The sequence below is a fragment of the Hemitrygon akajei genome, chromosome 5, assembly GCF_048418815.1.
Source record: "Hemitrygon akajei chromosome 5, sHemAka1.3, whole genome shotgun sequence".
NCBI classification, from domain to species: domain Eukaryota; kingdom Metazoa; phylum Chordata; class Chondrichthyes; order Myliobatiformes; family Dasyatidae; genus Hemitrygon; species Hemitrygon akajei.
The window spans coordinates 38,671,875-38,697,862 of NC_133128.1; the positions used below are offsets into that span (position 1 = coordinate 38,671,875).

Sequence of the window (25,988 nt, forward strand, 5' to 3'; positions counted from 1 at the left end):
AGTGGGAACTTGAGGTTTTGGCAAGGAGGCACACGTAAGTAGCAAGTAAGACTTTTGTGGTGGTTGAATAATAAGTCACTAAATTACAGCTATTTAAATAAAGGGATGATGCAGGATCAGGTGATGTGCTGTAGCTGCATGATGTGGGAGGTGGTGGACCCCATTGTGGTTCCTGGTGACAACATCTGCAGGAAGTGTTGGCTGCTCGAGGAACTCAGGCTCAAAGCTGTTGACCTGGAATCTGAGCTTCAAACACTGCAGCTCATCAGGGAGGGGGAGAGTTACTAGGATTCTCTGTTTCAGAAGGTAAGCACACCTATTAGATTCGGTCTGTCGGGAATAATAGTGTGTGACTGTGAGTGAGGCAGGTAGTGGGAACCAAGAGACAGTGCTGGAGGAGTAGCTCTTGAGCTTGTCCAACAGGTTTGAGATTTTTGCTCCCTGTGTGGATGACAGTTGGGGCTGTAGGAAGGGTGAGCAACCTAACTGTGGCACCGTAGTTCAGGGGGAAGAAGAGAAATGTAGTGGTAATTGGGGATAGTATAGTCAGGGGAATAGACAGAGTTCTCTGTCGCAAGGATAGAGCGTCCCAAAGGCTGTGTTGCCTGCCTGGTGCCCAGGTTCAGGATATCATATCTGACCTGCAGAAGAGTTTGCATTGGGAGGGGAAAGATCCAGTTGTCGTGGTCCATGTGGTTACCAATGACATGGGTATGTTACGAACCCCGTAACTGGGTGACTTACCAGCAAAGATGGAGACGTCTGTTGAAGTCTGATGATACTATTTTTAACAGTATTTATTAGTAAAAATACACAAAAATAATATCAATGCAGATATACAGATAATATACGTCATCAATACTAACTCTAAAAGTGCGGGTATAATAATAATTAATAAGAAATAAGCTCTATCGTTGTCTAGGGGATAATGTATTGTCCAATGGAAATATAAAGTTCACTGCAGTTCCACAAGCTGCCGTCTTTTGGTTGTCGCTGTGTTGCACTTTGTTGGCGAGAGAGAGAGAGATAGGAATAGAATGGGAACAGTTACCGCTACGGGTTTTTCCAACCTTCCTTTATGATTTCGATCCGTCAGGTGTCTCGTTGTCGTGGCCGTTCAATTGTGACCTCTCCTTTAGCTAAACCGTTCTTCCGTGGTGAGCCCACCACCCCAGGCAAAGGGAGGACGCACACGAGCCCCCACCGGCTTTCGCTATAAAACGCTGTCACGGGATTTCTAGCGTTTCTCCTGGTGCGTCTAAAGGGGTGTTCCCCAGACCCCTCTTTTATCCTTATGGGGTCTCAGATGTCAATCAGGTTGGGATGATGCAATCCCTCAACCAGACCACTCTGGTTGTCCCCTGAGGGGTTTCAATGAATAGTACAGTACTCAATATACAATTCCGTCTCCAAGAGACAATGGCAGTTATCAGTAGTTCCGTTCCGCTGATGTCAGGACACATTCCAAACCTTGTGTATTCTGGGTGTCTCTGTCTTGTTTCCTGGGTCTCAGACCCGAAATAATAGCGATCTTGCGATTCTCAAAAAGGAGGGGGCGACTTTGTACCCTTCAGCCCCTCAGAGTTGCTTCACCTTCGTAACAGGTAAAATGAGGAAGGAGGTTCTGCTGAGGGAATTTGAGCAGCTAAGGACTAAATTAAAAAGCAGAACCAAAAAGGAAGTACTCTCTGGATAACTACCTGAGCCACGTGCAAATTGGCATAGGGTCAAGAAGGTTAGAGTGTTAAATGTGTGGCTTAAGGATTGGTGTGGGAGAAGTGGGTTTGAATTCATGGGAAATTGGCACCAGTATTGGGGAAGGAGGGAGCTGTACCAATGGGACGGCCTCCGCCTGAACCGCGATGGGACCTGGATTCTAGTGAATTGCATAACTAGGGCTGTGGATAGGGCTTTAAACTAAATAGTGGGGCGGTGGGGTTCCAACAGATTGGAGAAGCATGGATAAAGTAAAAAAGAAAAGTGTGGATAAAGAAAAAACCAAAAGATAAAAAAGAGAAAAGTAAGAGTGGAGTGAAAGTAAGTCAAGTGCAAAAGAGTAAAAGATTACAAGATTTTAAAAGCACAATGAGTGTAAGGGCACTTTATTTGAATGCCCATAGTATTTGAAATATGGTCAGTGAACTCATGGCTCAAATCAGGACAAAAAAGTATTATTTAGTGGCCATTAGAGAGACGTGGTTGCAGGGTAAAGAGGATTGGGAATTAAATATCCAAGGATATCAGGTAATAGAGGATAGGCAGGAAGGTAAGGGAAGTGGGGTAGCACTCTTAATTAAAGATGAGATCAGGGCAATAGTGAGAGACAATTTAAGATCTAAGGAACAGAATGTTAAATCCATCTGGGTAGAGTTTAGGAATAGTAAAGAGAAAAAATCATTGGTGGGAGTTGTCTATAGGCCACCAAATAATAATATTACAGTGGCACATGCAATAAACAAAGAAATTTCTGAGGCATGTAAGAATGAAACAGCAGTTATCCTGAGGGACTTTAACTTGCACATAGATTGAGTAAATCAAGTTGGTCAAAGCAGTCTTGAGGTGGACTTCATAGAATACATCCATGTTACAGCATGTTACTGAACCTACAAGGGAATGTGCTATCTTAGATCTGGTCCTGTTGCAATGAGACGGGTAAAATTAGTGATCTTGTAGTTAGGGTTCCTCTTGGAAGGAGTGATCACAGTATGATTGAATTTCTCATACAAATGGAGAGTGCAATAGTTCAATCGAAAACCAGTGTATTATGCCTAAATAATGAAGACTACAATGGAATGTGGGAGGATCTGTTTTGTGTAGACTCGTAGCACAGGCTATATGGTGGGACAGCTGAGGGACAGTGGAAGACTTTCAAAGAGATTTTTCATGGTGCGCAACAAAAGTATATTCCAGTTAAAAGCAATGTCAGTAAGGGTGGGGTGAGCCTGGATAGCAAAGGAAATAAAAGAAGACATCAAACTAACAACTTGTGCATACAAAATCACCCAGAGTAGTGGGAAACTGGAAGATTGGGAAAACTTTAAAAAGCAACAAAGTGCCACTGTGAGCAATAAAGAAAGGGAAGCTAGATTATGAAAATAAACTAGAACAAAATATATAGAAGGATAGTAAAAGTTTTTATAATTATATAAAGTGGAGAAGAGTGGCTAAACTAAATGTAGGTACCTTGGAGGATGAGAAGGGGGAATTGATAATTGCGTAATAAGGAAATGGCTGAGGCTTTGAATTACTATTTTGTGCTGGTCTACATGGTTGGAGACACATCTGACATGCCAAAGAGAAATATTATGGATGCGATGGGAGGTGAGGACCTCAGTACAATAGCTATCACGAAAAAGGTACTTGTGGGCCTGTAAATAGACAAGTCCCCTGTCCTGATGATATCCTGATGAAATGCATCCCAGGGTCCTGAAAGAAACGGCAGAAATTATAGTAGAGGCCTTGGTGATGATATACCAAAATTCTGTTGACGCTGAGCAGGTCCCGGCGGATTGAAAAACAGCGATAGTCACGCCGCTGTTCAAAGAAAGGATGTAGGCAAAAGGCAAGAAACTATAAGCCAGTTAGTTTAATATTTGTAGTTGGGAAAATGCTTGAAGCAATCATTAAAGAAGAAATAGCGAGGCATCTGGAAAGAAATGGATCCATCAAGTAGACACAGCATGGATTCAGCAAAGGCAAGTCCTGTTTGACAATCTTACTGGAGTACTTCGAGTTTCTTGCCCCAAGCTATCAGACTCCTCAATACCCAGAACCTGGACTGACACCTTGCGCTATTTTCCTGTTTATTATTTATTGTAATTCCTGCACTATTTTTGTGCACTTTACGCAGTCCTGTGTAGGTCTGTAGTCTAGTGTAGCTTTCTCTGTGTTGTTTTTTTATGTAGTTCAGTCTAGATTTTGTACTGTGTCATGTAACACCATGGTCCTGAAAAACGTCTCATTTTTACTATGTACTGTACCAGCAGTCATGTTTGAAATGACAATAAAAGTGACGACTTGATTTGACTTGATATAATAAGCGCAGTGAATAGAGGGCAACAGATGGACGTTATTTACTTCGATTTCCAGAAAGTGTTCAATAAGGTGCCGCATAAAAGACTTATCCATAAGATAAGGATGCATAGAGTTGGGGGTAATGTATTAATATGGATAGAGGATTGGTTAACTAATAGAAAGCAGAGAGTTGGGATATATTGGTGTTACTTTGGTTGGCAATCAGTAATGAGTGGTGTGCCGCAGGGGTCTGTGCTGGGCCCACAACTGTTCACGATATGCATAACGATCTGGAAGAGGGGACCGGGTATAGTGTATCTAAGTTTGTGATGATACTAAATTGAGTGGAAAAGCAAATTGTGCAGAAGATACAGAGAGTTTGCAGAAAGATATAGGTAGGTTAAGTGAGTGGGCAAGGGTCTGGCAGATGGAGTAAAATGCTGGTAAATGCAAGGTCATCCACTTCGGAAAGAAAAATGAAAGAGTGGATTATTATTTAAATGTTAAAAACTGCAGCACGCTGCTGTGCATAGAGACTTGGGAGTGCTTGTGCATGAATCACAAAAAGTTGGTTTGCAGGTGCAGCAGCCTACCAAGAAGGCAAATGGAATGCTGGCTTCATTGCTAGAGAGATTGAATTTAAGAGCAAGGAGGTTATGCTGCAACTGTACAGGGTACTGGTGAGGCTGCACCTGGAGTAGTACTGTGTATAGTTCTGGTCTCCTTATTGAAGAAGGATATACTGGCTTTGGAGGCAGTGCAGAGGGGGTTCACCAGGTTGATTCCAGAGATGAGGGGATTAAACTATGAGCAGAGATCGAGTCGCCTGGGAATGTACTCACTGGAATTTAGAAGAATAAGAGGAGATTTTATTGAAGCATATAAAATTATGAAAGGGCTAGATAAGGCAGAGGCAAAAAAGTTGTTTCCACTGGTAGGTGAGACTAGAACTGGCTGAGTAGATTTAGAACAAAGATGAGGAGAAACTGCTTTTCCCAGAGAGTGGTGAAATTGTGGAATTCTCTGCTCACTGAGTAAACTACCTCAGTAAATATATTTACGACCAGGTTGGGAAGATTTTTGTACAGTATGGGAATTAACAGTTATGGGGAAAAGGCAAGAAGGTGGAGGTGAGTCCATGGCCAGATCAGCCATGATCTTATTGAATGGCGGAGCAGGCTCGACCGGCCAGATGGCCGACTCCTGCTCCTATTTCTTATATTCTTATGAGTAATATATTTGAACTTCACATTGACCTCCAGAGGGTTTAATGTTTTGCAGACTATGTTTATAATCTTATCTCAAGTTGAACAAGAACATCTTCCACTTTTAAATTCACGTTACTCACATTTATACTGCTTGTAGTTTAGTAGTCTTTCTAATGGGATAAGTGCAATTGAATTAATATTATATCAAAGCAGATTGTATGTTTTGGAATTCCTGTCTTAGATGTGATGTTTTTAAAAGGTCACATTGTTAATAGTACATATATATTGCAATATCCAACAATTTTTTTGCTTTCATCAATAGCTTTTTGATATGAATACATATTTTCCCAATTCATATTAGATATGTGTTAAGCACTTACTATTAGCCATATTTCTGAAGAAATGCACTTTTGCACGTTTTATACCAACACAGAAGTCACATCAAAACAGTCTTTATATTTTAAAAATTCAGGGAATTTCTGGGCAAGAGTTTAATAATTTTTCATTTACCCTTGGCACTTTCTCTGTTAGTACATGAAGCACTCTGAAAAAATACTTTGGGTAGAGTCAAAATATTCTATTTCATAACTTTATTTTAAAAATGTATCCGCATTAGAAGTCTGCGATGCTAGAATTATCAGAATCTTTTTCTGAATTGGTAAAGTCCAGATTGTTGTATGTTTGGAATGGGATTCACATTTTTTTCTGACCTTTTTATTTGCTTAAAGCCTCATTCTGTTACACCAACTCAGATAAGATAACTAAGTTAATGCAGACCAAAATCAGTTTTGAAATGTTCTTGGTTAGTAAAGCAAGTAATACACTATAATAACACACACAAAATGCCGGTAGAACACAGCAGGCTAGGCAGCATCTATAGGGAGAAGCGATGTCGACGTTTCGGGCCAAGACCCTTCGTCAGGACTAACCGAAAGGAAAGATAGTAAGAGATTTGAAAATAGTGGGGGGAGGGGGAAATGCGAAATGATAGGAGAAGACCAGAGGGGGTGGGATGAAGCTAAGAGCTGGAAAGGTGATTGGCGAAAGTGATACAGAGCTGGAGAAGGGAAAGGATCATGGGATGGGAGGCCTCAGGAGAAAGAAAGGAGGGGGGGGAGCACCAGAGGGAGATGGAAAACAGGCAAACAACTAAATATGTCAGGGATGGGGTAAGAAGGGGAGGAGGGGCATTAACAGAAGTTAGAGAAGTCAATGTTCATGCCATCAGGTTGGAGGCCACCCAGCCGGTATATAAGGTGTTGTTCCTCCAACCTGAGTTTGGATTCATTTTGACAATAGAGGAGGCCATGGATAGACATATCAGAATGGGAATGGGACGTGGAATTAAAATGTGTGGCCACTGGGAGATCCTGCTTTTTCTGGCGGACTGAGCGTAGGTGTTCCACGAAACGGTCTCCCAGTCTGCGTCGGGTCTCGCCAATATATAAAAGGCCACACCGGGAGCACCGGACGCAGTATACCACACCAGCCGACTCACAGGTGAAGTGTCGCCTCACCTGGAAGGACTGTCTGGGGCCCTGAATGGTGGTGAGGGAGGAAGTGTAAGGGCAGGTGTAGCACTTGTTCCGTTTACAAGGATAAGCGCCAGGAGGGAGATCGGTAGGAAGGGATGGGGGGGATGAGTGGACAAGGGAGTCGTGTAGGGAGCGATCCCTGCGAAAAGCAGAAAAGGGGGGGAGGGAAAAATGTGTTTGGTAGTGGGATCCCGTTGGAGGTGGTGGAAGTTACGGAGAATTATATGTTGGACCTGGAGGCTGGTGGGGTGGTAGGTAAGGACAAGGGGAACCCTATCCTGAGTGGGGTAGCGGGTGGATGGGGTGAGGGCAGATGTGCGGGAAAAGGGAGAGATGCGTTTGAGAGCAGAGTTGATGGTGGACGAAGGGAAGCCCCTTTGCTTAAAAAAGGAAGACATCTCCTTCGTCCTGGAAAGAAAAGCCTCATCCTGAGAGCAGATGCGGCGGAGACGGAGGAATTGTGAGAAGGGGATAGCCTTTTTGAATTCATTCAGCATTCATTGGAAAAATGTGTTTCCATGTAGATTTGTAAAAAAAATTTCTCCTTAATTTAGAAAAATTTCAATAATCATATTCAGCTGATCAAAAATGGAGCTAAACTGAGTGATCTTCCAGAACTCATCAATCCTGAACCACAATACCCGCTAGCTTTGCATGTTCCAGTAAGTAGACTGTTTTCTCTGACTTCTTTAGTTTGGCTAAGTATATAATTGATTTTATTGTAGTTGTAAAAAAGAATTCGGAGGAGATCTATTGCTAGCTCAAACTACTGCTGCCAACAACAGAACAGAATATTACAAACAGACAAAAAATCTGAATTATTACTTTATTCCCAATAAATGTAAAAAAGACAATTTTGATTAGCATTTACGGTAACATTAATGGGTACTAATCCATGCTTGATTGAATGTACTAAGCAACTAAAAAACAATGGCTCTGTACTTTCATTCCACTCTGAAATTGAGTTGAGTTGAAATGAATAGAATCATACTTCAGAGCTGAAAGCATTGCCATTGCTGTATTGCACACAAAATGCAAACAAATTTCTTCCTGTACTTATAAAGCAATTAAAAGTTTGCTTTGATTCAATATAACCAGTTAGCTACACAATGCAGATTCTATATCAACACCTCAATTAGTAAATTTTAATGATTTAATAGCTGTAAATTTGTATTTTGCATTGGGTTAATTATAATTAAATAAGAATCTCTCAATCCTGTCGACAGTGTTTTCAGAAATACTGTTGTTACAATACAGGAGTGAGGTGCACTTGAATTAGGAAAGGACTAAAAACAATCATCTTTCACTTTGCTTCAGCCTACCCTATTTTCTGAAGGTGCACTTAATCTTCACGCTTGAGTCTTGTCATGTTGCAACTGTAGATGCAGTGCAGCTATACAAAATGCTGCATGCATTTACATTCTCTCTTCTACTTTCCCACTCAACCATGTCTCCCTCTCCCACACTCTCTCTCCATCTTTCTCCCACAATGTCCCTCTCTCTCTCTCCCACACTCTCCCTTTCTCTCTCCATGCCCTACACTATCTCCATCTCTCTCTCCCACACTCTCCCTTTCTCTCTCCATGCCCTACACTATCTCCATCTCTCTCTCCCTTCCACATACTCTCTCTCCTCCTCCGTCCTAAGCTCTCTCTCCATCTCCCTCATTCTCTCTCCCTCTCCCTCATCCTCTTCCTCACCCTCTCTCATATGCATCAACACCTGTGAGAGCACATTTTGATATTATTTTCAACATGAATCTGTAGTAATGCCACATGGCTATCCTTTCTGAGCATTAATGTTTGTTAAAGTTGGGTTCCTATGCACAGACTAAGTATTTAACTTATCCAACAAGGTACTGGCAGACTATTTAATGCCTCTTTCCATTCTTTTACTTGTTAACAGAAATTTAAGTACCTCTTTCATTTTTAAATAGTTCATATTTGCATACAGGTTTATCCAAGTCTTTTTTCATCTAATTTCTGTTTTGTAGAAATCTGGGAAGAAAACAAGCTCTCCTAGTTTACCATTGCCCCAGCATTCTCTTCATTTACATTCAGCTACTAATGCTGCAGCCGCCATTGTGACTCCAGCATCAAGCCAGTTGCATGGATATAGACACAGGTAAGTCTTAATTTAACATGGCATGATGGTTTCATGAAGCTGATTCTGATAATTTTATATTTAAAGTGGTATTTTAATTTCTTTTTAGTTTTTGTATTTACAGAATTGAGTTTTCACTGGTAAGTGACACATTTGTCATTGAGAAAGTGTTGGTGAACTGCTACTTGAAGCACTGCAATTGGAATAGTGAGGATGCACCCATAGTACCGTTACCCAGGAATTTTGGGGATGTTGGGCCAGATCTGTTGAAAGAACAACAATGTATTTTCAAATCAGTGTAACCTATTACTTGAAGAGAGTGGAATCCCTTGTGAATGCTGCCCTTGACCTAGGTCGTGCAGATTTGGAAAAGGTTAGCAAAGAAATCTAATGAGATGCTGTAGTGTAGCTTTTAGCTAGTACGTGGAATGCTATGATAGCAGTGAAAGGACTAAATTAGTGCATAAGCTACCAGTTAAACAGTTGCTGTTATCTGGTTGATGCCATGCTCCTTGTTTATTTTAGTTATCCCTATTATGAGCAAATGGGAGCTATTGTGTTATGATAAAAGAAAGGTGAGTCACTTGTTGCAAGACACCTGTCCTCTCAAGGTGTCTCTGTAGTCATGTGACTGAAGTTTCTCAGAGATTTGACCCATCATGTGATGGTTGGAAGCTCATAAGGGTACAGCATTTTAGACTCACTTCTTGGTCATTATATAATGAAACAGGAGCAAGAGTAGGCCAGTCAATCTTCAAGCCACTCTATCAATCATTCAGATCATGGCCAGTTCAATCTTCTTCACAACATCATATCCCTCCATTTGTTGTATAAAACATAGAATAATATAACACAGGAACAGGTCCTTCATCCCATGATGCCTGTTCCATCATACTAATTTAATCTAATCTCCTCTTCCTGCATGTGATCTCTATCATATCTGCTTCTACCACCTTCCCTCCCCTAGCACCTACAACCTATATAGTCCAGGCATTTACAACAATCTATGTTTTAAAACAAGCACCTTTTAACTTTTCCGTATCATTTTAAATCTTTGCCTTCTAGTCATTGAGTTTAGAGATGATATTAAGCTGGCATCCTGCATCCATTCACAATCATTTCCATCCTAGGGAATAAAAGTCTTTGAATGTCTACCTTTTCTGGGTCTCTTATAATTTTATATAGTACCTCTTAGTTACTACATCTAGCGGAACCATTTCTATTGACAGGATTAAGGAGAAAGGCAGCTTACTAGCACCTTAAAACCAGTCGTTTCGGGCACATAAGGACCCATCAGATGTGTTTGGCCACTCATATTGGAGAAGGAAAACTCTGATTTCAAACCTCTGCTCCCTTGCAGCTACGTCCAATCATGGGTTTTGGAAGTAAACCTCGAGGAAATATCCAGAGCTATAGTCCCTAAAGCAGTGCTATGTTGAGGTTAGCACTGACTGATAATTCCTGTGACGAACAATATGAGTTTCTGCAGTTCCTTTGGATCCATCAGTTGCATGAACGGGGGAGCCTGCTGCATGACAACAGCTTGCTCACCATATCCCACAGCTTGCATAATGACAGAGACAGCTAGGACGCAACATCCATGGTCGTCCCTGACCAGTGGAGGGCCTCCATCTTTCCTAAGCCTGCACACAAAAGCTGGATTGTGCCTAGGTTGGGTTAAACTAGAAAAAACAAAAAAAATTGTGTAAAAGCTTGGAGTTGCTGATAGGGCTTTTCATTTGCAAATAAAAAAAGTAGCATCACTGCAACATTGGTTTACCTGAAGTATTTGGTGTCTGCGGTACTGGGAGTAAACCAGATCCAATGTAGCCTTGTGCATGGTCCATAATCTTGAATTATTTCCCCATATTTTTCAATGTATGGGAAGAAAATATGCTTATTTTGCATTGGGAGCTGATTTGGGCAGGAATACCTCCTGATCCTATATTATATGGACTCAGATAGCTGCCTGTTCTCTGCTTCCATTCAACCACACCCACCCATAACTCATTCCACTACTTCTGTAAGAGAGCCTAACATGTCTCAATTGTCTGTTGACTTAAGAATTGGTACTGGCGTTTAGACCTATCCACTCTTTTAACCTGACTCATTAGTCAACTGTATCATTTGAATAATCATGATGCCCTTTATATCTCTTACACAAGAATAGTTCTCTGAGCAAAGTTGATGCTTCTGAATTTTAAGCCATTGTTTATATCGCACTTTGTTATATAATCTCTCTTCTAGGTCAGGATTAAGCAATTTTGATGAGCCAGGAAAAATTGAGAAGAAATCATGGATGGGTGTTGAATATCAACAGCTTCTGCAGCATCAGGAGGTATAAAGTAAAATTGTATATTGATTGTACTTCTATAATATAGTTACTGAAATGGCTGATGTGCAATATATTGTGTTCTGATTAATTGAATGAATAAGATTTCATTCTTTTAAGCGAATTATGAGATAGAGCACCTTGTGAGGTTGAACTTTATCCTTAATCACTTAAATTAAATGCATGATGTTGTAACATAGCCACATTGCAGTTTGCTTCAAAAATTCAGTTCCTTTGAAGTCAATCCTAGCAAATTTCAGAAATGGAGTACAATGTGTATTATTATTAAATTATACATTTAGTACTTAATACGGAGAACAAATCTTTACCCTACAATGAATGTATTGCAGGCAGGCATTACCAATACCCTTCTTTTTAAATAAAACTCTAGCGTCTACCCATGTATGTCAATAACAACAGTTTAGAAAATTATGGGAAGATTGTATATATTTTGATCTTTGATTTATTTTGAAGCTTCAGTTTCAAAACTATTTTCAGAAGATATAGTGTGTAAGAGGAAATTGGAGAAGAAAGGAACCAAAGAAAAACTTTACCTTGTCAATATTCACCCATAGGATGTGCCTGAGCTTTAATAATAACAAGTAGATTCTTTTTCTAATTATGAGTTCCTCACTACTTAAATCTCCTAAACAAGTTATTCAGACACTGGGTGTTATAGTCTGTAATATTATGATGCTTTCATGTTTGTTAATTTAATAAGTTGGCAGCACTGGCATACTGGAGTAGGTTTTAGTTTCTATTTGCATAACATGTCCACATCTGTTATAGCCACTCTACATGCAATATAGAGAGACCCATGACCTGTGTGGGAGATAAAAACTAGGAACCCTCTGTGACAAATTTTTACTGTTGTGAATTTCATTTGGCTTTTCAAGCTATAGATTAGAAATTCATTTGCAAGACATTGAGTGCAATGTGGAGTGTCAATCAATAGGGAAGAAGTGTTTTTTTTCTTTGGGTCAACAGATTGTACAGAGGAGGGTAGGAACCCAGCAGATGGTTGAGTGGGCAGCAAACACCAGCACCAGCAGCAAACACCAGTTTATTGAATTGGATGAGGATCGATTGTGATATGTAGTTGTATGCAAGATTGGATGTGTGTACGCCTGTCTCTTACTGGTGCATTGTATTCAGCAGCTGAGTATAGAAGACCCACCTGATATTACCAGTGCAGATGCTCCCAAACCTATGCTCATCCACTTCTGTCAACTCACAACTATCTGTGACCAACAGGAGTTCAAGTTTAGATCCAGAATTTAAGCTTGGAAGTGCATCTAGCCTGAACTTCAAATTCTATTAAACCAGTTGCTTTGTATGTTGATCTAAATTCATTTTATATTTTTGCCCCAAGAGTACTGAGGAAGACCCATGTGTCATTTGCCATGAGGAATTAGTTCCCCACGAAGATTGTTATGAGCTGGAATGCAAGCATACTTTTCACAAAAAGGTGGGTTTGCTTTTCATTTTTACACAACTGCTGTCGACTTTTTGAACATAAATATTTATATTATTAATAACTTGAACTGCAGTAATGATTAAGGTAACAGGCATACTTAAAATAGCAATCAAAAATAATTAATAATGTATTCTGGACTGTGTAGCAGTGAAACTTGTCAATGATATGAGTACATAATGTTCTATTGTTCTCCCTCAGATCTTATCACAAGGAACATAATTGGAAATTACTGTTGCTACTCAGATTGCAATTCAGCCTCCTAGGCGATTATTCAGTATATCATTAACAATGTGGAAATCTGATTTTTTTCTGTATGTTTGAAGATAGATATGTTTTTTATAAATTAATTCAGTTTTCTTCCTCAGGTGTGATCCTTATTAAACCTGAATTATTCAGTCAGCATGAGGGGGATTTATTTTTCCTGTGCACTTGAAGTAAATTGATATTTATTGCATAATTATATCTTTTACATGTGACTTGTTGAAAATATTAGCTCAAGGTTTGAAAATCCTCCTCAGCGTCATACCTGATTTATATAAATATTTTGATTGCATTTTCTTAGATTAAAATGCTGCACTTCAATATAAAATGAATGATAGAAGCGTTCTTTTTCATACTGTTTTCTTGATATGGTTAGAAGTACTTTCAGGCTATGAATTTCCCCTGAGGAGCAACATTTAAATGTTTTATATATATGTATATTTACAAATACATGGACACTGGAATGCCTGTCTCTGTACAAGGTCAATAAGACACTAAGGACCTTCATCAAGAACTCAGTGGGCTGTTGGAGGTCAATGCTAGAAGTTACCTCAAAGTGCAAGTGACCATCAGATGTGGAATATACCAGGGTGATACACTATATCCACTTCTGTTCTGCATAGTTTTGAACCCCCCTCAGCCAGATCATCTCAAAGAGTGGATACGGGTATAGGTTCAAGAGTGGTGTGAACATCACCACCACCATAGCTGACATCAAACTGAATGCCAGAAATGAAAGACATTGGCTCACTAATCCACCTGACAAGTGAGTACAGCAGAGACATCGGGATGTCATTTGGACTGGAAAAGTGCAGCCGGATGGTAGTGAAAAGAGGCAAACTCATCAAGACTGAAGGAGTCGAGTTACCTGAAGGCCACAGACCAGATGCACAGGACAGCTACAAATTCCTGGGGATCCCGCAGCTGCAGGGAAGCCACGATGACAACACAAGGAAGGCTGCAACATGCAAGTACCTCCAAAGAGTGAGACAATTCCTAAAAGGCCAGCTGAAGGGGAAGAACAAGATCAGAGCCATCAACACATTTGTCCCACCATTCATCAGATACACAGCTGCAGTAGTGTGCTGGCTAAGGAAGGAAATGGAAGCTGCTGACATCAAGTCCCAGAAACTACTAACAATACACGGAGGATTCCATCCAAAGTGTAATGCCGAGTGAATGTACACCCGCCAGAATAAAGGAAGACGGGGACTTGGAAGTGTCAAGGCCACAGTCCTGGAAGAAGTATGAAACATTCATGAGTCATGTCAGGAAGATGGTCCCTAAGGACGACCTGCTAGGACAATGCCTCAGACGGCAGGCAGGGGATATGGAAATAGAAGTTGGTGAATCAGAGCTAGAGAATAGGAGGCCATGGCAGGACAAGCCATTGCATGGGATGTACCATTGCCAGATATCAGAGGTGGCTGACATAAGAAAGAGTCCTACTAATGGCTGGAAATGGCAGGGCTGAGGGATGACACAGAGGCACTACTGGCTGCACAAGAACAGGTGCTGAGCACAAAAGCAATAGAAGCAGGGGTCTATCACACCAGACAAGACCCAAGATGCATTCTGTGTGAGGAATCTGCTGAAACCATGCAGCATACAATAGCAGGGTGCAAGATGCAGGAATGGACACTCAACGGCACAACCAAGTTGCAGGAATTGTGTACAGGAACATCTGCTCTGAGTATCGGACAGTCCCAAGTCCAAATGGGAAACATCCGAGAATGACAGAGCTAAGATCCTGTGGGACTTCCAAATACAGACTGAGAAGCAGGTACTGCCCAACCAACCAGACGTAGTCTTACTGGACAAGGAACAGAAGAAAACAATAGTAATAGATGTGGCAATTCTGAATGATAGTAACATCGGAAAGAAAGAACAAGAGAAGCAGAGGAAATGCCAGGGCTTGAAAGAGCAGATAGAAAGGATGTGGAAGGTTAAAGCCAGAGTAATCCCGGTGGTGACAGGAGCACTTGGACTGGGAGAGTGGCTCCAACAAATCCCGGGAACAACATCTGAGATCCTGATCCAGAAGAGTGCACTATTAGGAACAGCAAGGATACTGTGCTGAACTTTCAAGCTCCTAGGCCTCTGGTAGAAGACCCGAGATTGAGGGGAAAATACACACACGCCACCCTTAAGGGGTGAGGGAAAAGTACATAATTTGACCTTTCTCATTCATTCATTACCATTTTTGTGATGCAGCTTGAGAAGGTTATAATGAGTCACACATTGAATCACTGCAGTCCTTCTGGTAAAGGTGTTCCTACACTGCTGTTGGGGAGGGAGTTCAAAGATTTAGATACATATTAATAAAGGAAGAGTGATATATTCCAAGTTATGCTGGTGTATGAATAAGAAGTGAATCTTCGTGCATTGCTGATTCCATGCACTTGTTGCCCTGACTTTCTTGATACAAGTGAGCCATGTTATGCAAGGTAGCAGGTAGGTTTGCATCCTAGATAAAAGGTCCATATCACATTTTTCCATAATGCAAAGCCATATGATCTGTGCCTGTATTGGGAAATGTGAGCTGAAAATTAATTTTGAGTTTTTTTTTATTTTTTGTCCCTCATGTGAATTCCACGAGAGTGAATTCTATTCTGTATCTCAAATTTTTGGGTAGAAATTTGTGAATTTGTAAGGGCAATGTTCTATTAGCTGAACAGCCATGATGTGGGGTTACCTGTAGCACCTGCCAAACGACTGATTTATCAGCATGGCCTAGGTGTAGCTGAAATACATTTTATGGATCAATCATAACCACCATGGGACATGGATTGTTATGGAAAAAATGAATGATTGGATAATAGAGTGCCAATCAAGTCAGTTGCTCTGTCCCAGGATAGTGTCAAACTTCATGAGCACTACTGGATTTGCATTCATCCAGTTAAGTAGAAGGTATTCTATCATACACTTTACTCATACCTCATAGGTGGTGGAAGGATTTTGGATTAGCCATTTACTAAAGGATAACGTCCCTGACCCTGCTGTTAGTTGTACTACTAATCCATTTGAGTTTCTGGTCAATGATATTAGATGTTTTAGAAGAATGTTAGAAGAACTTAATATTCTGGCTTGAATATTAAAAGTAGAGAACTCAGCAATGGTAACATCATTGAACTTCAGAAATGGGTGGTTCAACCCATGATTACCATAGTAACGCAGTGGTTAGCTATTACAGCTCAGGCGTCGGGAGTTCGGAGTTCAATTCCAGGGTCCTCTATAAGCAAGTTTGTACGTTCTTTTCTGTGTGCACATTGGTTTCTTCCACATGCTTCAGTTTCCTCCCACAGTCCAAAAATGTACCCATTAGTTGGTTATTAGGTCATTGTAAATTGTCCTGTGATTAGGCTAGAGTTAAATCCATTTGGCCCATAAAATTTGTTTCCCTATTTTATCGTGGCTGATCCAGTTTCACTCTCAGCCCCAATCTCCTACCTTCTCCCCATATCCCTTCATGCCCGACTAATCAAGAATCCATCAACCTCTGCCTTAAATATATCCAATGACTTGGCCTCCACAGCAGCCTATGACAATGAATTCCACAGATTCACTGCTCTCTGGCTAAAGAAATTCCTCCTTGTCTTCATTCTAAAAGGATATCCCTCTATTCTTTGGTCTTCGTCCTCTGTCCTCTCTCCTCTGGTCTTAGACTCTCACACCTTTGGAAACATCCTCTCTACATCTGCTCTATTGAGGCCTTTCAACATTCAATAGGTTTCAATGAGGTCACTCCTCATTCTTCTGAATTTCAGTGAGTAGAGGCCCAGAGCCATCATATGACAAGCCTTTCATTCATTGAATCATTTTTGTGAACCGCCTTTGAGCCCTCTCAATGTCGGCACATTCTTTCCTAGATAACAGACTCAAAACTGCTCTCAATACCTCAAGTGAGGCTTCACCAGTGCCTTCTAAAGCCTCAAAATTTCATCCTTGCTTTTATATTCTAGACCTCCTGAATTGAATGCTAACATCACATTTGCCTTCCTTACCACCAACTAAACCTGCAAATTAACCTTTAGGAAATCCTGCACAAGGACTCCCAAATCCCTTTGCCCCTTAGGTTTTTGAATTTTCTCTCCATTTAGAAAATAGTCTGTGCTTTTATTTCTTAAACCAAAATGCATGACCATACAATTCCCAACATTGTTTTCCGCTTGCCACTTCTTTGCCCATTCTCATAATCTGTCTTAAGTCTTTCTGTAGCTTCACTGTTTCCTCAAAGTTACCTGCCCCTTCACCTATCTTTGTATTGTCTGCAAACTTGGCCACTAAGCCATCAATTCCATCATCCAAACCATTGACGTATAATGTGAAAAGATGCAGTTGCAACACAGCCACTGCAGAACGTACTAGTCACTGGCAGTCAACCAGAAAAGGCTCCCTTTATTCCCACTCTTGGCCTCCTGCCGATCAGCCGATGATCCATCCATCAGTGTCTTTCTGGTAATACAATGGGCTTTTAACTTGTTAAACAGCCTAATCTGTGACACTTGTCAAAGGCCTTCTGAAAATCCAAGTACACAACATCCGCTGATTCTCCTTTTGTCTATCTTGTTATTTCTGCAAAAAAATTCCAACAGATTTAGAGTCGTAGAAAAGTACAGCACAAAAATATAAATCCCACCTCCTGTACTCAATACTTTGATTTATGAAGGACAAAGTACCAAAAGCTTTCTTTATGACCCCATCAACCTGTGACGCCACTTTCAATGAATTATGGACCTGTATATCCAGATCTTATTGTTCTACTGCACTCCTCAGTGACCTGCCATTCACTGTGTAAGACCTATCCTGGCTGGTCCTACCAAAGTTCAACACTTCACACTCGTCTGCATTAAATTCCACCTGCCATTTTTCAGCCCATTTTTCCAGCAAATCCATCCAAATCCCACTGCAAGCCACAATATCTTCCTCGCTGTTCACTACACCCCCAATGTTGGTGTCATCTGCATATCTAAGATATGTTAAAGTGCCGGGGTTAGGACTCAATGTATTTAAGTAAACTACTTAAGAACTTTTTAAAAGCTATTATTAATGCTTTTTGAGAGGGTGATTTTAGATGCATATCATATTTTTACTGAGTTAAGTATTGTATGTAATTAGTTTTGCTACAATAAGTGTATGGGACATTGGAAAAAAAATGTTGAATTTCCCCATGGGGATGAATAATGTATCTATCTATCTATTTAACCAGATTATCATCCAGATCATTGATGTAGATGATAAATAACAAAGGAACCAGCTTTGATTCCTGCGACACACTACTAGTCACAGGCCTCCAGTCAGAGAAGCATCCATTTACTACCACACTCTGGCTTCTCCCACAAAGCCAATGTCTAATTTACTACCTCATCTTGAATGTCGAGTGACTGAACCTTCTTGACCAACCTATGTGGGATCTCGTCAAATCTCTTGCTAAAAGTCCATTTAGTAACATCCACTGCCTTGCCTTCATCAACTTGCCTGGTATCTTCCTCAAAAAACTATAAGATTGGTTAGACACGACCTATCACACAGAAAGTCATGCTGACTATCCTAATATCCATGCATACCCCAATATTCATATATATATATATATATATCCTGCCCCTTAGAGTATCTTTTAATACTTTCCCACTACTGATGTCAGGCTCACTGGCCTATAAGTTCCTGGTTTATTTTTTGAGCCTTTCTTAAGCAGCAGAACAACATTGGCTATCCTCCAATCCTCAGTACATCACCTGTCTCTAAGGCTGATTTAAATATCTCTCCTAGCCCTGGCAATTTTTGCACACCTCCTGAAAGGTCCAAGGGTACACCTTGTCAGGGCCTGCAGATTTACCTGCCCAATGCAGTAGGGTAATTCTAGAGTAGGTTACATGGTCGGCACAACATTGTGGGCTAAAGGGCCTGCAGTGTGCTGTCGATTTCTGTGTCCTCTGTTTGTTAAATTACCTCAAGACAACAAACACCTCTTCCTCTAATCTATACAGAGTCCATAAAGTTGGTGACATTTTGTCTTACTTCAATAGACTCTGTGTCCATCTCCTGCGTAAATGCAGATTCAAAATATGTATTTAAACTCTCCCCCATCTATTTTGCCTCCACACATGGATTACCATTCTGATCTTCCAGAGGACAAATTTTGTCCCTTGCAAACCTTTTGCTCTTAACATATCTGTAGAATCCCTTAGGGTTCTCCTTCACCTTATCTGCTGTGGCAACCTCCTACCTTCTTTTATCCCTCCTGATTTCTTTCATAAGTGTTCTCTTACATTTCTTATACTCCATAAGCACCTCATTTGTTCCTAACTGCCTGTACCTGCTATTTTTCCTTAAATGGGGCCTCGATATCTCTCAAACTTCAAGGTTCCCTTCACCTGTTATCTTTACCTTTTATTCTGACAGGCACACAAGTCTTATATTCTCAAAATATCACTTTTGAAGGTCTCCCACTTACCAAGTACACCTTTGCCAGAAAACAGCCTGTCCCAATCCACACTTGCCAGATCCTTTCTGATATCATTAAAATGGACCTTTCTCCAATTTAGAATCTTTTTGGATACTTACTTTGAAACTAATAGCATTGTGATCGCTAGATATAAAGTGCTCACCTACACAAATTTCTGTCACCTGCTATCTCATTCCTCAATAGCAGATCAAGCATCACGCATTCTCTCACTGGGACTTCCGCCTACTGATTAAGAAAATTTTCCTGAACACATTTGACAAATTCTATCCCACCTAGTTCTTTTACAGAATGGGAATCCCAGTCAATATGTGGAAAGTTAAAATCACCTACTACTACAAGATTATGTTTCTTGCAATGGCCTGCAATCTCTCTACAGATTTGTTCCTCTAAGTCCCTTGGATTGTTGGGTGTTCCGTAATATAGCCCAATAAAGTGATCGTACCTTTGTTATTACTCACTTTGCCCCATACCACTTCACTAGATGAGTTCTCCAGTCTGTCCTGACTGAGCACTGCCATGACATTTTCCTTGACTGATAATGCCACCCTTCCTCCTTTAATCCCTTGCACTATGTCTAGTTTGTCAGGCAAGATTTTCCCTTAAGGAAACTATGCTGACTATGGCTTATTTTATCATGAGGCTATAAGTACCCTGAAACCACATCCTTAACAATCGACTCTAACTTCACTGAGGTTGGACTAACTGGCCTATAATTTCCTTTCTTCCGCCTCTATCCCTTCTTGAAGAGTGGAGAGACATTCACAATTTTGCATTCCTGAGGAACCATGCCAGAATCATTTGATTCTTGAAAGATCATTACTAATGCCTCTACAGTCTCTTTAGCAACCTCTTTTTGAACCCTAGAATGTATACCATCTGGTCCGAGTGACTTATCTAACTTCAGACCTTTCAGATTCCCAAGAACCTTCTCCCAGTTAATGGCAACTTCATACACCTCTTTCTCCTGACAGTGTCGAACTTTCGGCATACCTACTGCTAGTATCTTCCACAGTGAAGACTGATGCAAAATACTTATTCTTTTCATCTGCCATTACTGTCTCTCCAGCAACATTTTCCAGTGGTCTGATATCTGCTCTTGCCTTTCTTTTACGCTTTATTTATCTAAAGAACTTTTTGATATCCTCTTGTATATTCCTAATATTATTGGCTAGCTTACTTTCGTATTCCATCTTTTCCTTCTTTATGTCTTTTTTTTTGTTGCCTTCTGTTGTTTTAAAAATCTTCCCAATTCTCTAACCCCACTAATTTTTGTTCTATTAAATGCCCACTCTGGCCTTAATGTTGGCTTTGACTTCTCTTGTCAACCACAGTTGTGTCATCCTTCCTTTATCATACTTCTTCTCCTTTGGGATGTATATATATCATACACCTTTCAAATTGTTCCCATAGAGTCCAGCCATTGCTGTTCTGTCATCATCCCTGCTCGTGTTCCTTTCCAATCAATTTTGGCTCTGTAATTCCTGGGAAATGTCACTTATGGGCATAGCAAATCAATGGGTTGCCGGGCAGCGTGGCTTGAAGAGCTGCTAAGGCCTGTTCCATGCTGCATCTTTAAATAAATAAATAACTCTCTTAGTGTGGCACTTTGTGGTGCGAGTGCTACCTGTCACTTGTAAGTCCTTGCCTGGCGGCATGGTAGCTTAATGGTTGGCATAATACTTTACAGCATCAATTCTTGCTGCAGTCTGAAAGGTGTTTATGCATTCTCTCCGTGACCATGTGGGTTTCCTCTGGGTCCTCCAGTTTTTTCTCACTTTCCAAAGACATATGAGTTAGGGTTAGTAAGTTGTGGGCATGCTATGTTGACAGCAGAAGCAAGGAGACACTTGCTGGCTGTCGCTAACACATCCTCGGAACGTGTTGGTCATTGACACAAACAGTACATTTCACTGTATATCTCAATGTACATGAGACAAATTAATCTTCATCTTTAAAAATAAGACTGTCATCTGGGATTTGTCACGTGGGCAGAGCAAATAGTTTGCTGAGGAGGTTTGAATGGAGTTGAAAATCACCAATAAAACATCTCCACTTCTCCATGTTAAAGCAGCTGAGGTTGATTGGGCCAGGGACACAGCCTTGAGGAACTCCTGTTGTAATGGGGCTATGGTTTTTCATCACTAAAAAAAATCTTCATTTATGCACGGTATGACTCCAACCTTTGAAGTTAAGAGGAAGACACTCTAATTTTACCAAGGCTGCATAGTGCCGCACTTGATCAAATGCTGCCTTCACATAAAGGGTACTCACTCTTGCCTCATCTCTGGAATTAATTTGAACTAAGATGTTTAAGGCAGTGGTGTTGATGTATCCCAAACTGGGCACTGGTGACAAGGGACTCTTGATAATTCTGTTGATGATATCTTCCATCATTTTGATAATTAAAAGCTGACTGATTTATTTGTAATTAGCTGGATTATGTACAGGACATAACCTGACATTGTTAATGTTGTAACTGTGTTGAAGCAGCTTGGTTAAATAGATGGCTAGCTGAGGAGTGCAAGGCTTCAACACCATAGCCGGGCAATTGGTTTATCCTATAGCCTATTCCTGCATCCAGTACTTAATGTCATGGGCAGGCTGAGGGTCTTGGGAGTCAACAAAGATCATCCACTTTGCACTTCTGCTATAACATGATATGGAGCCAATCTTATGCTTGCCAGTGCCTGGTACACATGATCAAGTCCACCTCTTTGAGGAAGGTGATGTTTGAGTTTACTATTCATGACTAGACCTGGAAAGAATGCAAACCTTTGATCGGAATCATTAAAACAACCTGTGGATGTTTTTGTTGTTTTATCAGGTTGTCACTTCAGTCTTAATATCAGACACTGTTCCTGGCGTGTCCATCTACACTCCTTAATGAATTAATAAGCTGGCTTGATTGTAGACATAAAATGAAGGATATGTTGGGTCTTAGATTTGTCAGTCTGATGAAGTACATATCTGCCACTACAGACAGAGTGTTCTTTGAATGATTCTTTTCCTTAAGTGTAAAAGATCTGAACATGGGTACAAAGAATGCAATTTTGACATAATAGAATGACATAAAACTTGGCAAAAATGTGGAAGGGAGCATAAACAAAATCTTACTTTTTTTTGGAAGATGTAAGAATATGGTGAAATCTTTGAAGCTAGCAGAGCCTGGTGATTGACAGAACATAATTGGATATAGTATTGTAAATAAAAGCAAAAATAAATAAATGAATATACCTTTTAGTTTCTATTATTTGAATGTTACCTTGGTCTTAATGTATAACATATAATGTCAAAAATATTACAACCCTCTGATTTCCATCCTGGAGAGAGAAAACAAAAATTTCTGCTTTAGAAAATACTGTTTAGCTGAAGTTAATGTGTAAGAAATAGTTTCAAGGCCAGAGGAAAACAGAAGCACTCACCACATTAATTACAAACGTGAAATGATTTAAGCTTCTGCACAAGGTCAAGTTTGGTGTAAGCATTGCAGCAGAGTGCTTCAATATGTAACACTACAACATCTACTTTCTTTCCCAGTGCCTCACTGTGACTCACAGAACCTTGCTACTGGGTTTGCCTTGAGTAATTTAATGCTTGACCCCCTAACAAAAAGAAAATAACTTAAAGTTGCTGGCTTCTGGTTTTGTTTTATATATTTTTTTGAATTGGAACACAAGATAAACTTCTTAATGGTTTTTATGCTGTATTTTGCAATGCTAATTGACGCAAGCAGCCTTTTCAACTGACTAGCTTGAGTGTCAAATTAGAATCAATACATCAATTGCTTTTATATACACAGTTAAAATGCAGTGTATGTGCTAAAAATTGTACATTATTATCCTAACAATGTGTTGAAATATGCAGTACAGAAATTAAAACAGAGACTTAACAGGAGTTCTTGCATTATCACATGCATTAAAATGTGGAGAATAGTGCATGTCTTCACAAATTTGTTATTAATATTATATAAGATGTTCTGATGTTCATTATCATTTCTATGTGCCGAGCCATATGACGTAGGCAATCATGGTATCATGACCATGATTGATCTTGGCAAATTTTTATATGGAAGTGGTTTGTCATTGCCACCTTCTGGGCAGTGTCTTTACAAAGATGGGGGGAGGGTGTGGCTAAGCAGGTGCTGCACCTTGCCCAAGGGTGACCCGCAGACTAATAGAGGGAAGGAGCACCTTAGGTAGAGACATATCTCCACCCTGCCACCCAATTCTGATGTTATAAGTCATAAAACTTAAGACTGATATGTCATGTTAATACTGAAGAACTTTAGTTATCAAAAGTACTGACAACTGGGTTTCCTTGGACAGTATAACTCATCTACAAAGTAAAGAGCCAAAGAATTTGTTCTATTATAACTCACTATGATCTAGTGCCTAAATAAGCACATCGACAGACACCAGATTTTATTTTTCTTTAGTTTGTTAAAATTATTTTATCTATCATCCAATAATGTAACTAATATAGATTTTTCTCTGCCTTGCCTTTAAGTGTTATTTTCCAATAATTGAAAAACTGCTTTTCTTTCCAGTGTATTGATTACTGGCTGAAGGAACAGAGCACATGTCCTATTTGCAGGATTCTTGTACTAAAGCCAGAGGACTATCCACAGCTGCCAAAAAAATAAGGTATCTAATTTAGTCATGTTAACAAAACAGTATAAACACAAAAATATCTTTTGGGTTATTATAAATACTTGTGTTTAAAAAGTGCTTATTAAACTTGTTTATTCAAATTTGTTTTCATAATACTTAATTGTTAAATTTTGAAGACCTGTTCCAAGCTAACTGTTCCAATCCTTGAAATTTTTCAAGTGTGCACTTACCTTGTAATCACTATGGAAACCATTTTTATTTAGTTTCTCTTAGCTGGTGGTTTGTTATTTGAATAAGAATTATCATGTTCCCCAGAGAAACTTAAAAATCGTAGAAAATAGAGAAATTGTTACTTTTCAGAAAATGTAGTCTCCTTTATTCTTCAATCTTAAAGCACAAGATCAAGTATACTGTCCTATTTTGATGTCTAGATGCAAGCATTTTGAGTACTAATAGATTTACATTCAGGAACGGTTACTTTATTTGAATTTTCTTTCTTGTATTTAGGGGTTTGAACATAACATCCTCTGATCTGCCCAGCTCACTTAACTCTACTAAAGTATGCTCCACCTGCTATGAAGGAAATTGAACTAAAGCCAGAACTGTGTTTGGTTCTTTGGAGAGAAATAGAAGAAAAATGAACATACGCGTAAAAGAGAATGGCCAAGGAAAATTCAGTTCAAACACTTGAGAGAAACCTGCAGGCTGATGTGGTTGAACGTACAATATAGAGGTTATGGAAATGTCAGAAATTCCTTGCAATGTTGGTACTAATAAGTAATTTGTAATTGTTTTCCCTTTTATGCCTCTTGGAGTGCAAAAGTTCATTTGAGGAATCACAGTACCAATGATTTCCCCTGTTTTTAAGAAAGCCAAGTACAGGATGCAATTATGTGGGTAAACATAGAAGCTACAGTGGCAGCCCTCAGGCCAGATACTGCAATTGGTCTTTCGTTTGGTATGTGTGACATTAGATCAGTTGAAATAGTTACAGATTTGATGGGTATTTATTAATATTCTATTCCGTTTACTATTTATTCAACAAGGATATAATGATTTAGTTATTTTATAAAATAATTGACTTTATTTGGTACAGTATCAAGCTGAAATGTGCTGAAGTCTTTCATACACAGTAAATTACTTTGGACATGTTTGTAAATGTGGTAACTAATCTGTAACATTAAAGTCTCATAAACAGCAAGAAGATGAATGGCCTGTTAAATTATTTCTGAAACTGGTTGAACAAAAATTGTTAGGCAGCATATTCTTCAATATCAGCATACTTAGGTTTATAATACCAATATAACCAATGAGGAAAGTAAAACAAAAACTTGTGAATTTCACCAATTTTGACTTTAATTATATTGACTCAAAATAAATATCTTGGATTATTTGACAAATTGGTCCTTTCCTATCACCATCCTACAGCAGCTCCATGGAGGCCAAAGAAATCAGGTGAAACACAATGGAGACCTGTCTGACCCATTCCCCATCAGTACTGGCATGAAACAAGGCTGTGTATTGGCACCAATGCACTTTGCCATCTTTTTAAGCATGATGCTACAGGAAGTGAAAGAGAACCTCGGAGAGCATTGATGTTCAGTTCAGCACTGAAGGAAATATCTTCAACCTCCGCTGCCTTCTCCCCCGAACAAAAACTATGCAAGAGCCCATTCTTGAGCTACAATATGCAAATGTCTGTGCTCTTCTCATGCACACAGAGGATGCACTATAGGCTGCAGTCACTCAGTTCACCGAGGCTGCAAGGGCTTTTGCGTTAACAATCTGTCTGAAGAAAACACTGATGCTCCATCAGAAGCCCCCTCATGGCATTTACAACCCACCTCGGATCACCATTGTCAACCATCCTGTTCACCTACCTGGGTAGCGTTATCGCCAACGACGCAACAGTAGTAAGGGACGTAGGCAGTCGACTCACCAGAGCCAGCAGTGCCTTCAAGCATCTCCAGAAACGTGTGTGG

General features: G+C 39.9%; 1 protein-coding gene across 4 annotated transcripts in view; it reads left to right on the forward strand.

Moving 5' to 3' along the window:
* LOC140727650 (E3 ubiquitin-protein ligase DZIP3-like) overlaps positions 1-25,210 on the forward strand; it is a 107,662-nt gene extending 82,452 nt beyond the window's left edge. For all 4 annotated transcript variants that reach the window (XM_073045267.1, XM_073045266.1, XM_073045268.1 and 1 more), the window contains 6 exons: positions 7,312-7,419; positions 8,751-8,881; positions 11,108-11,198; positions 12,565-12,660; positions 23,943-24,039; positions 24,514-25,210. In XM_073045267.1, the coding sequence (XP_072901368.1) occupies positions 7,312-7,419; positions 8,751-8,881; positions 11,108-11,198; positions 12,565-12,660; positions 23,943-24,038 (522 nt within the window). In that variant the 3' untranslated portion in view covers position 24,039; positions 24,514-25,210. The remainder of the gene's footprint in view (positions 1-7,311; positions 7,420-8,750; positions 8,882-11,107; positions 11,199-12,564; positions 12,661-23,942; positions 24,040-24,513) is intronic.
* The last annotated feature ends 778 nt before the right edge of the window (positions 25,211-25,988 follow it).